The sequence below is a fragment of the Triturus cristatus genome, chromosome 4_2, assembly GCF_964204655.1.
Source record: "Triturus cristatus chromosome 4_2, aTriCri1.1, whole genome shotgun sequence".
NCBI classification, from domain to species: domain Eukaryota; kingdom Metazoa; phylum Chordata; class Amphibia; order Caudata; family Salamandridae; genus Triturus; species Triturus cristatus.
In genome coordinates this window covers 365,522,748-365,535,783 of record NC_140586.1, presented here as the reverse complement: position 1 = coordinate 365,535,783, position 13,036 = coordinate 365,522,748, and the positions used below count along the sequence as shown (strand labels likewise).

General features: G+C 45.7%; 1 protein-coding gene across 2 annotated transcripts in view; it reads left to right on the top strand.

Annotated features, from left to right (window-relative positions):
* Positions 1 to 13,036, top strand: part of LOC146833896 (carboxyl-terminal PDZ ligand of neuronal nitric oxide synthase protein-like) — a 1,023,200-nt gene that overhangs the window by 174,271 nt on the left and 835,893 nt on the right. For both annotated transcript variants that reach the window (XM_085601806.1, XM_085601805.1), the window contains exon 2: positions 8,103 to 8,174. In XM_085601806.1, coding sequence (XP_085457932.1) covers positions 8,103 to 8,174 — 72 coding nt within the window. The remainder of the gene's footprint in view (positions 1 to 8,102; positions 8,175 to 13,036) is intronic.

Below are 13,036 nucleotides of genomic sequence, written 5' to 3'. Positions count from 1 at the left end.
GGGCAGTCCCTGTACCGCCATGGTGTCGGGCGTTGGTCTGACCATCCGGCATCATAATGATGCCCTAAGCCTCGTTCCTAAAGATGGGCCCTCTTCCCATGGCCCCCGGTGGCGGACAGAATATTACAAATGCATCGAATGTGTCATCCATTGCTTTGCAGTGGCACAACCATGCATTAGATCCCACCACACACTGGACCCAATTGCAGTTTCTTTTTAGGGTTTGCTGTTCTTACAGTACCTTAAATATGTAAATATTCTGGTAACTTTTATACTGATAGCTTTATCGGTTCCTGAATCAGTGTGGCTGGCCTCAACCAAAAGGATGCATCCTAGTGATTTATAATAAAAGAGGAAACCATTGGGCAATCTCTATCTGAAGGCTGAAAGAGATTACTAACAAAAGAGCAAAGAATTATCTGTGAATTACAGTGTCTGTTGACCAAGGACTTCCCTAACAAACCCTATTAGACCCTACTCTTTAAGCTGTACACAGGTTTCCAACGAGGGTCGAGTGACTGTGAAACAAAGAGTACACAGGTGCCTAGCTCTATGATCATGAGAAAGGAAGAAGATTACCCTCAGTTGTAACATGTATGTACATTGTTCCATGTATGTACATTGTTACAGCTGAGGAAGCTCATCATTATTTGATAGTGTCAGGAGCCAAGAAGTAAAAGAGAGGCTTGACACGACAGACGGGCACTTCTTTAAAAAAACATGGCTGCAGACGTTACATTAAGGCATTAACTTGCATTTTGCACCATCAGTGTCCATGTATTGATGAAAGAAATATAAGATCTAGGAAAGACAGCACAGAATTCCTGAGGGGGGTCTCGTTTGGATTTAGATTGTTCGCTGAAAAAGACTGCGTGATAACGAGGTATATTCAGGAGCAGTGGCGTACCATTAGGCCCCACAGCCCCTGTGGTGCGGGCAGAGGGAGCTCCAGGAGGCCTCCTTCGGCACTGTGCACGGGTGATTGGCCCCTGGCCTGAAGGCTCCTGGCTGGGTCCTGAACATGAGGCCCCCTCCGTGTACTTTGCAGAGGGGCTCCCTTAAGTTTTGTTATGCCACTGTCTATGACCGTTCTGGCCTGACAGGCTATATGTGTAGTTTCTGCCAGCCATTCCAGATAGGTGCCAGAGCTTCCAGTGGGAAAGCTACACGCATGTTGCCGTGTGAGAAAAAATGTAACACAAAAAATAAGAAAATCCATCTTGTGCTGCAATCTTAGTCTAGCATCTTGTTCAATAATCATAGTTGTGTAACAAAGAACCTTACTCACTTGGCACAAGCCTCCCAAACATGAACCACTCGTAATCATTACCTGACTGGTACCAGAGTCCACAGCCTAAAGTGTGCACCAGAGGAAAGTGAAGGACCCTATTAAGAGGGACTGGACAGGTTTTACACAAAAGTGTTGGGAAACACTCTCCCAAGAAACAAAGAGGTGTATCTTCTTGCACCAAAGATTTCCTTCCTCCAACCATAATTCTCGTTGTAGGAGGGGGGGGGGGGGGGGGGGGGGGGGGGGGAGGGCAGCAGTGCTTAATTTGTAAAAAAAAATAAGTGTAGAGGCCCCAAGTTTTGCTCAGAAACCAGCGCTATCGAATGTCAGGGTGCCGAATACCAAGAATGCGTAGTCTTGTTTTCACCTCAGGCCTCTAACATTCACCTCCAGACACTCCCTACCACTTTCTCATTCTGGCAGGTTTTTTTTCCATCCATGTTCCATTTGTCTCTGTTTTTCCATCTTTCGCTTCCTCCATCTTTCCCGCTGTTGTGTTTTTCTGTCTCTTGCTCTAGTTAAAGTCTGATGAGTTAAAATAAGCGCTGGTGGGCCCCGCCTGTAACCAGCGGCTCACACTAAGAGCTGGGCGGCAGCCACCCTCCAGTACAGGCAGAGGCCCCCTTTGAGTGCACCCTCTATCCAGCCGCGCCGTTAGCTCTTCTGAAGGAGCAAAACGCACAGCGAGGAGCACCTGTATTGAGATCGCAGACATCCACCACACTGTGGGAAAGGTCCCAGAGCAACCCAGAAAACCAGAACCTAGCAGAGGGAAGACAGCGTTGCATCGCCCTGAGAATGCTCATCTGTGCTCAATCCAGGGGATGTAAATAGAGCCTTCTAATTTATAGATCATATTGGCAATGGGAGTTCAATATACTCCGTGGAAAGATTGCTCATTGGAAAGGACAAAGACCTCGTCATGGGTGGAACTGAGCGCACTCCAATGAATTACTGTGAATGGACAATATGTTCTCCAGCTAAGTAGTCTATGGACAGAGTAATACAATTTCTGTAGCTAATGATCTATCTGTTGTTTACATGAGGGGCTTGAGAGCTCCAAATCTTAGGATATCCCACATAGCTGCTGAAGGGCACTTGAAGGAAGTACTTGTGTTTTTCAGCCCCATTTCCTCTCCATGGCTGTGTTCTCACACACTGCAAGTGGGAATCAAGCAGACAAATTCACGTACCTTGGCACTCGCGCCAAAAGCATACACAAAGCTTGGTAAGCACGTAGTAGTTGATTCATCACAAGTCTTGTTAGGGCTCACTGACAACACATTGTGTGTAGGCATATCACAACAATCTCTAACACGAGCAAGTAATGGACAGAGCACCTGAAGCGGTCCTAGGAGTAAGGGCAGAGTAGGCCTCCCTCTGCTTGTTGGCCACCAACATATCTTGGATGTTAATGATAATTCAGGTGGTTATTTATTGCCTAAGAATCGAACAAGTGATCCCCATTGCCCCGTGCACCTGCAACCAAACCTCATAGACCCCATCAATCGTAACCTGCTGGGCTGACAGCTGTTAAACATCTGCCACCAATGCAGAGGCCGTGATGCCTCAGTTGGTATGTTACCCCCTTGAAGCATAGCACAAAGTGCTTCCAAGTCTGGCCCACTTGGAAGGTCACTTTGTAACAGACTGACTGCTGCTGTTTCCAAGAAAGCCCTAAATTACAATTATGCAGGGAAAGGAATATGCAAAATAAGGGAGACTCAAAAAAGGGTTTTGCAAAAGTTGTTAGTCATATCAGTCAGTAGACTTTGCCTTTTGGCCTGCCAAAGATTTTATTTAACCGGTGTAGAGGACGGCAGTCTCCATTTGTATCTCCACTTTCCATACATTTCAATAATTGTATGCTTCCCATCGTTATCTCAATCATTTAACCGTTCATTCATTGTTAGTCAACATTCATATGTGTATAAATGTAGATGGTATAATCCCCCCCCCCCCCCCCCATAAACACACACTTCTCAAGCATGCAAAATCACTGAATTCCTTCTTTACAGAGACCCTATATTCCAAAAAACTCACCGCCAGGAAAACGAAAAGCGATTGCTACCTGCTCTAACTCATGAAGGTTCAAGTGTCTTATCCTCTCCTACCTTGATGGAGGAGGTGCTCTGTTCAACAGCCTCTTTACGACCAATTTTTCACCCCAAAAAGGCTCCTACACACTGCGGTACGTCTCATTGGGGGCTTCAAGTTCAACCATATTGTCCCACTGCTCAGTGGGCTACGCTAACTTCCCCTCCAGGCCCTTATGAACTTCGAGATCAACTTCATCAGAAATTATACCAGATAATGATAGCCAAGAAACTAACCGCCTCGCTAGGACGGCAGCAGACCACAAGCCGGGAGGCCGCCATATTGGACATAATTATGTGCAAGACAGAAAGAAAAAACAGATCACCATCTCTACACCCTGAATTTGGAGTGCCATTACTGTCAGTGTTAGAATTGCTCCAACCCTCCTTCAATTTAGAAAGAAACTGAAGATCTATATCTTCTTCAGTTAGCATTACGTCCCACCCTCGGTGTTGGGTTTGATGACTAGAGGGGTGTTTTTATAATTTTGCTGTGATCGGGTGGCTGAATCGAACTAAGTGGAGTAAGAGGAAGCTGCGTGTGTGATCGGTCCTACCATCCTTGTGTGGCAGTGGTTCTGGTTCTTTCTGGTTCTTGAATATACATGATCCTAAATTAGCTCCAGCAAAAGAGTGAGATCTTTACCGCTTTCTTAAACTGTATGTAGACCTGCTTGTTTTTTGTCTTTGCTAGGAGGGAACTTCACGGTTCTGTTGCCCTACAAGGAGCATCATTGGCACACGTGTCAAGTCAGAGACCATACATCATAGGACCTCCCCCACCCCTCAAGGATCTCTTCAGGATCCTTGCCGTCCAGTCTAGCTAGTACAGTGTGAAGAAGAGGGCAATAAAAAGGAGACCATAGACTTTGTAATCCAGGCGAGCAGGGCGGGCAATACCAGGCATCGGGCATTTTGCCTGGGAGGATAGAAGGGTGGAGGTTCGTTTTCCAGCGGTGGGTGTTGCTATTGCAGTGGTGCTGCAATATTGGCCCCCAGTAACAAAAGCAGCAAGCAAGCATTTCCAGCCTCCCGGGACCAGGCAGTACTTCCCCAGGGGCTGGTCCGAGAAAATTGCCAGAACTGCTTTGGGTTCCCAGTCCAGGCCTGAATCCAGGGTTACTGCTCATGAGAATACGAAATGCAGTTGATTTCACGTTTAAAAAGTGTAGTGTTTTTTAGGTCTCGCCTGGCTATCGCGTAAGCTATCGCGTAAGCGATCGCTCAGCGAGACTCTAGTAAGGGGCTCCCAAAAGTGCTCCCAAAAGCGGATTGCATGGCGAGCACGCGCACAATCACGTGCATCGTGCCGCCATGCAATCCGTTTGGCATCGTACTTCAAAGGTTCCGCTCACCCGCCTGGAATGCGCTCCCCCGCCCCCACCAAGCGCGCGCGCCACGCTCCGCCGGGCTTGTCTTGTTCGTCTTTTTAAACATTCACGTTATCATGTGCTTACAAAAGCCTGCATGTTCGAAATGGGTTTCTTTATTTTCAGAGCGAAGGGCTTTACGATGTACGTCTTTAACATTATTTAATGCCAACAGAGCGCGGTCTTTTTACATTTTTGTTTGTTTTTAGGTTGTCATGAGCACATAACTGCGCTGCACGCTAAGCTTTATATTAATAGCAGCGCACATACTTTTTGTAGTACAAGTTAGTACTTTTCTTTGTTTACTTTGCTATTATTCCAGCGGACATAATACAACTGAGCACACTGTCTGATGTCTGATGCCTGATGCTTGCGGGTGTTTGATGCCTGATGCCTGTGGATGTCTTATGCCTGATGTCTGATGCTTGTGGATGTCTGATGCCTGATGCTTGTGGATGTCTGATGCCTGATGTCTTATGCCTGATGTCTGATACCTGATGTCTGATTCCTGATGTCTAATGCCTGATGTCTGATGCTCGATGCTTGATGTCTGATGCCTGATGCTTGTGGATGTGTGTTGCCTGATGTCTGATGCATGATGTCTGATGCATGACGTCTGATGCCTGATGCTTGTGGATGTCTGATGCTGGATGTCTGATGCATGATGCCTGATGCCTGATGCTTGATGTCTAATGCCTGATGTCTGATGCCTGATGTCTGCATGAAGTCTGATGCCTGATGTCTGATGCTTGTGGATGTCTGATGCCTGATGTCTGATGCTTGTGGATGTCTGATGCCTGATGCTTGTGGATGTGTGTTGCCTGATGTCTGATGCATGATGTCTGATACCTGATGCTTGTGGATGTCTGATGCTTGTGGAAGTCTGATGCCTGATGTCTGATTCCCGATGTTTGATGTCTGATGCCCGATGCTTGTGGATGTGTGTTGCCTGATGTCTGATGCATGATATCTGATGCTTGTGGATGTCTGATGCTTGTGGATGTTTGATTCCTGATGTCTGATGCTTGTGGCTGCCTGATGCCTGATGCTTGTGGATGTCTGATGCTGGATGTCTGATGCATGATGCCTGATGCCTGATGCTTGATGTCTAATGCCTGATGTCTGATGCCTGATGTCTGCATGAAGTCTGATGCCTGATGTCTGATGCTTGTGGATGTCTGATGCCTGATGTCTGATGCTTGATGCTTGTGGATGTCTGATGTCTGATGCTTGTGGATGTCTGATGTCTCATGACTGATGAATGATGCCTGATGCTTGTGGATATCTAATGCCTGATGTATGATGCCTGATGCTTGTGGATGTCTGATGCCTGATGCTTGTGGATGTCTGTTGCCTGATGCTTGTGGATGTCTGATGCCTGATGTTTGATGCCTGATGTCTGATGCTTGTGGATGCCTGATGTCTGATGCTTGTGGATGCCTGATGCTTGTGGATGCCTGATGCATGTGGATGTCTGATGCTTGTGGATGCCTGATGCCTGACGCTTGTGGATGTCTGATGCCTGACGCTTGTGGATGTCTGATGCCTGATGTCTGATATCTGATGTCTGATATCTGATGCCTGATGCCTGATGTTTGATGTCTGATGCCTGATGCTTGTGGATGTATGTTGCCTGATGTCTGATACATGATGTCTGATGCATGGTGTCTTATGCCTGATGTATTATGCCTGATGGCTGATGTCTGGTGCCTGATGTCTGATGCCTGATGTCTTATGCCTGATGTCTTATGCCTGATGTCTTATGCCTGATGTCTTATGCCTGATGTCTTATGCCTGATGTCTGATACCTGGTGTCTGATACCTGGTGTCTGATTCCTGATGTCTGATGCTTGTGGATGTCTGATGCCTGATGTCTGATGCTTGATGCTTGTGGACATCTGATGCCTGATGTCTGATGCCCGATGTTTGATGTCTGATGCCTGATGCTTGTGGGTGTGTGTCGCCTGATGTCCGATGCTTGTGGATGTCTGATGCTTGTGGATGTTTGATGCCTGATGCTTGTGGATGCATGATGTCTGATGCATGATGTCTGATGCCTGATGCTTGTGGATGTCTGATGCCTGATGTCTGATGCTTGTGGATGTCTGATGCCTGATGTCTGATGCCTGGTGCCTGATGTTTGTGGATGCCTGATGTCTGATGTCTGATGCCTGATGTCTAATGTCTGATGCTTGTAGATGTCTGATACTTGTGGATGTCTGATGCCTGATGTCTTATGCCTGATGTCTTATGCCTGATGTCTTATGCCTGATGTCTTATGCCTGATGTCTGATGTGTGATACCTGATGTCTGATTCCTGATGTCTGATGCTTGTGGATGTCTGATGCCTGATGTTTGATGCTTGTGGATGTCTGATGCCTGATGCTTGTGGATGTCTGATGCCTGATGCTTGTGGATGTCTGATTCCTGATGCCTGATGCTTGTGGATGTCTGATGTCTGATTCCTGATGCCTGATGTCTGATGCCTGATGACTGATGTCTGATGCTTGTGGATGTCTGATGCCTGATGTCTCATGACTGATATCTAATGCTTGTGGATGTCTGATGCCTGATGCTTGTGAATAAATTAAAGGCATTGTCATTTACAATACCATTTACAATACCAATAGCTCCAAAACTCGCAGTTGCGAGACCTATTGCATTGCAAATGCTTGTTTGTTGTTGTCTTGTTTTCCGTTAGGAATCCTTTAGTGAAAATACCCATGTTTTACAAAGTGATACATCCAAAGTTGTGTGTGCGCTATCTGGCACATCCTCCTGTGTCCAGATGTAATCGCTCTTGTACATCTCTACTACAAATGCCTCAACCTGCCCCCTTGAGTTTGCTTCACCAACAGGACCATTCAATACGGTCATCTGGCCCACTTCAGCATCTGTGCCTTGGACGGGCACTGCTGGATTATTTGTTACTCTTGGAGATAAATATATTATGTTGCACTGTTTTTTTTTTGTTTTTTTTTTAACCACTTGTGATACAAAGTCAATGGTGAATCCTTCTTTTAATCCTACATTTTGTAAAGAGCTCTGATATCCAGAGTCTAGTCAGTGCTGTATAAAACTCCCACAAAAATGAATAAACTCAGGTTATTATTGAAGGTTTTTTAAGTCCTGGATAAGATTTTTGTTTTGTGACAGTCGCTGAATGAGCAAGTGGTGGTCATAACGATAGGTGGTCAAATGTGCCGGATGATGTAAACCGTTTTTATGTGGTGATTTGTAAATTAGAAGCATCTCTGTAGTCCTGAAACGTGTTATGTTTTGATTGTCTAATCGCAATTGAATGGTTTACTCACTGTTGTTTATTTTCTTCTTTGTTCTTTGCAGTACATTGGAAGTCTGGATGTACCTCGGCCAAACAGCAGGGTAGAAATTGTAGCAGCTATGCGAAGAATACGAGTAAGTGAAAATACCTTTACCTAAGATGACTCTTGACATTTCCAAGATTCATGCAGGAGCACTCATTTGTTGACATTGATTTGTTTCCCTTGGGTTATGTTGTCAAATTGTATAATGTACACTGATTACCGGTGTGTTGTTTGCATTTGGTTTTGGTGTTACTGTTTTTTACCCGGATTTAAACTTCCCTCTGGGCTTGATGTTGGATTGTGGATTACTGCTGGCTTTTTGCTAGGATGGTACTTTTTCTCCCTGGGTGGTTCTTATGGACATTTTTGCTGGACTGTAGACTTGAGCAGACTTTTTGAAAATGTATACATATGTGTCAAAGGAATAACTATAGTTTTGTTTTCAAACTGCTTCCTGTTACTTACACATGAGTTTGATGTTTGTGGGGTAAACTACTGGCATATTCAGCCTTGGTGTGGTGTAGTCATTACTGTTGACCCAGGGGAGGAGCACTGTCATTCCAGGTGGTGATTGGTGATTTTATCGATAAGGTAGTAGAAGGAGCCCTGTCTGTGGATGTTGTTTAAGACCTCGGGCATTTGGGGCCCTTTGCTCCCTTCTGCTCTGGGAGCCATGAAATACCAGAAGGGTGTGGTGGCCATGCGTCTCTGGCAGTGTCGGCCATCTTGGAACATTCCATGAAAGTGTGGTCCATGCTTTTGAATCCCATTGAGAGCATCCTGAGCGAGATCGTGTGAGCTTTGAAAACCTCGCTCCTCTACAGATTGTGACACTGGGCAAGAGGGCGCTAAAGCTCAGTAAAATAATTCTGTAGAGATGCGTAGGTCTTGAATCGCATAATGCACGAGCGCCAGGTCACTACTGTGTGACCCTCAAGGTAGACGTGCTTTAATGTGGCAGACCTCCGTTATACCATGAATCTCTTAACAAAACACAGCCATCAATTAGCATGTTCTAGCGGAAGACATCCAAATCCGATGCAGCAATGAGTGATGTCCGAAACAGACGAGCATCGGTTACAGATCCCTGTAATGAAGGTCGGAGCAGTATAAATCCAAGTAATATTTATTTTTACAAAGAACAGGCGAGCGCCAGGTCCACGATACAGCATTAAATAAAAACAATAGAACCTTAAAGGCATACACTACAATCCCGATCGTGGAATGTTGAGAAGCACTGACTTACTTAGTTGGCGCTGTTATGAGCCTATTAGATAGCTCAGTGGGTTAAGAGTCCACCCAGCAGAGATTTGCGCGCTACCTGCTAGCAACAGTTTACATTCCCAGCAAGTGACTCCTGTTTTCAACCTCTCGAGGTCAATTAAATGAACATCAATACATTCGGTAGTAATGTGCATGTATTATTTTAGTACCAGAAGACAATTGAGTTTGCAGTGCGCGCTCTAGACCAGAAGTGATGCTCGTTATTTTCGTCACATTGTTATTGATGCTCAGATCACAGGTCACAAAACATGACCTTGCTTGCGCTGGAGGTGAGAAGAAGAGGAGGAGTTGTTTTTCACTGAATGAAATCGGATTCTAGCCTGGTTGATGGATACTTTATGGCATGCCTGGGTGTAGAACAGATGCTGTAGGTATGAAATGTCAGAGGGATGAATGGCTCATCCAGATGCCTTGCGCAGGGGCTCTGCTGCAACGGCGGGGCCAGGTACTCGCGCGGCAGCTATAATTGCGTCCTCGAGGCCTACGCTGCAGCCTGTGGCGGCGCGCACGCGCCCAAGGCAGCCCGCGCGGGCAGTAAATCCTGCTATGAACGACTCGAAGACAACGTGTCCGCAGTTCATCGTGCTGAATCACGGGCGCCATTTCTCACTTTATCGTTTGGTGATGAGAATGTCTTGGTAGTTTGGGGTATGCGTTGGCTGCTGCTATATGTCGGGCCCAGCGTTCACGTTTGGGATTAGGCTGAAGCAGAAGTATTACCCATAAACCACTGGGTCTTTTATCTTTGTCGGTGTTCACCGTAGGTGGATGACTACCCTTCACTAGATAATCATGGTATTGCCGCGCTGCTCAAACGAACTCTCGCTGATCACTTACACATTTTATTTCCTATCAGCAGTGCTTTAAATGGGAAAAAAATAGTGCAGGTACTCATTTAAATGTGACGAGTGGGCGGGGCTAAATGTCTTTCTATAAACAAATCAGGTTAATTCTTTATACAAAATGAAAGTCAAACAATGATATTTTAACCTTTCCTTATTTTGTAATAAAACACACACACACAAGCAGGCAAACAGACCCACAAAAGCAGACAGATAAGAATCAGGTGGGATTAAAGCCCTTTTAACCTCCCATGGCTTTTCTCATTGTGCTGTCACTGGGCTGCCTCGATTCCTTGCAACACAGCATGACGGCGAACACTGGGATGTCATGCAAATGATCCCACACTGACTAGTCCAGTGGGGGCTCAGCTCAGGGCTATAAAAGTGATTTGGCTGAACAAAGAGACAGGCTACTATAACTAGATGCCAATGCGCCTACCCTCCATGAGTACCAGTACTCTCCACGGCCGCAGAGAAGTGCCGGTACTCAGGGTGATAAAAATAAGAAGTGCCGGTACTCAGTACCGGTGAGTACCGGCCCATTTAAAGCTGAGCCTATCAGGTCGTCCAACTGAGTCTAACTCGCTTGGAGACTATTGCATCTCCAACACCAGTCAAGGAGCCTCTGTTGAGCTTGTGTTTTTAAAAATTAATCTATTTGGCCAATAACATAGGAACTGGCTATAGGAGCACGGTGGATGTAGAACCCTCCGCAGATCTATCTACTGTACGCATCCTATGCCTGATAACTGCTTTTTATATAGATTAAAGGCAAACAGATGTAAGACAGGCGGTGTTCAACATAGGTCCAGAAAGGCAGTGATGTTTCATATTTTCACAATCGCTACTGCCAGCGTTCATTCCCTTTAGTTTCATGGTGAGTTTTTTTAGGTGGATATATTTAAGTGGTCTTTCTGGACCTACATTAGGTACCCTTGATCTAGAGGCTACTGAGCTCCTGTGAAAATTAAAACAAGCAAACCTTAAAACCTTTATTTTCTTCTGATTGGGAGCTTTTACACTGATTTGGTGTACACTGTAAAGGAACTGGGTGTCAAGTTGTGGTATAGTCCTGGGCATAGAACACTAGGACCCTGCAGAACATAGTCCTTCAAGCCACATTCTCTAGGGCAGTCATTCTTAGCCTGGGGTCTGTAATACTTAATCGTGGGGTCCGCAACTGTTGAGGAAGTTATATGATATTAGTTGATTAGTAAAACATTATATACATAAAAAAACAAACTTGAAACATTTTAAATGCTCTGTAAATGTGAAGGAATTTAAAATTGGAGGTTAAAAATAAAGTTGGAAGCCTTCTCTTGATTTGTGGGAGCAGCACAACTGGATAATGCTCTGTACAACTGTGTTCCATGAGTGAATCGTCACATCTTGGAGTCTGGCACAGATGAGTTCAAGAGATGGGCTGTCCCCCCAAACTGATCCGAAAGAGCTCAACTGGCCATATGGTACACAGAGAGAACCCCTGGTAGGCTTAGCACCAGGGAGGCTGCTTTGAGGGCCAGAAGGAGGGAGAACATATCCGCTATCTAAATCAAAATCCGGTATTTGTAAAGCGCAAGCTACTCAACCCCCAAGGGTCTCAAAGCGCTGGGGGCCCTTGGAGAGGTTAAGTGAGCTATTGCCCAGAGTCACATTGTGCTGAGCTGCCGCCGGTGATTGATCCATGAGCCCCGCGCTCCGAAGTCAGCCACCCAGGCCACTATGCCACACCTCTCCCCCAACTCAACCTAGCAGATAGCCCTCCTGAGGGAAAACACAATTCTCTTGTATGCACCTATACCATGAGTACCCCTCAGAAAACAGAGAATCCTCCTGCGTACGGTCGCACTCGCTTGCTGCACTCGCTGTACTCAATAAGGCTGGTATGCCCACATTTTTCAAGGCTGGTATGCCCACATTTTTCAAGGCTGGTATGCCCACATTTTTCAAGGCTGGTATGCCCACATTTTTCAAGGCTGGTATGCCCACATCTTTCAAGGCTGGTATGCCCACATCTTTCAAGGCTGGTATGCCCACATTTTTCAAGGCTGGTATGCCCACATCTTTCAAGGCTGGTATGCCCACATCAAAGCTGCTTTGAAATCCCAGTCCATAACTGCGGCCTGCTTCTTTTCCTTTTTTTTGTCCTTATTTCACTGTCTGCACTACTTCCAATTTAGTGATGGTTACCAGTCAGGCCTCAGACAGGCTGCTTACATGGAAACAGCCTCAGGTAGGCCTTCATGTAGTACTTCATTCAGGGGCAATCATTGGACACATTGCCACGCTTTAAAGTCTTTCCAAGTCTTCTCTAGGCTTCTGGAGTCACATGCTTTAAATACATTGCTCACATGAGTAGTAGCTTTAATCCAATCTACAACTAACGGGCAGGTCATTAGAAATCCATTACTTACTAATCTCACGTCGGGCGGCCAGGACTAGCATGAAAGTCGGTCTGTGCTGGGCTTCGGTCAGCGATACGGCTACTGATGGAGCCGCTCATATTAAAATGGCTTCTTCTGTATCCACTCCAGGGAAGCGGAGGTTGTTCAAGCTGATGAAATGATCCTTTTTATTTATTTTTAATTGAAGCTTCTCTTTCAATGAATAGTTCTCTGCTTTGCTTTCAGAGTACTTAACTTGTGCCCCAGCATGTCACAGTCATTAAGCTCATCATTCACAGACCAGGCTGTGCCATGTATGGGGCGCATTGCTGGGCCGTCACACAGACTCTTCTGCAGAGCGAACTCCCTCCACGGCTTTGACGACTGTTTAATCTGCATCTCTGCTGCAAAATACTTAAACAAATGTATTCACTGATGAATAT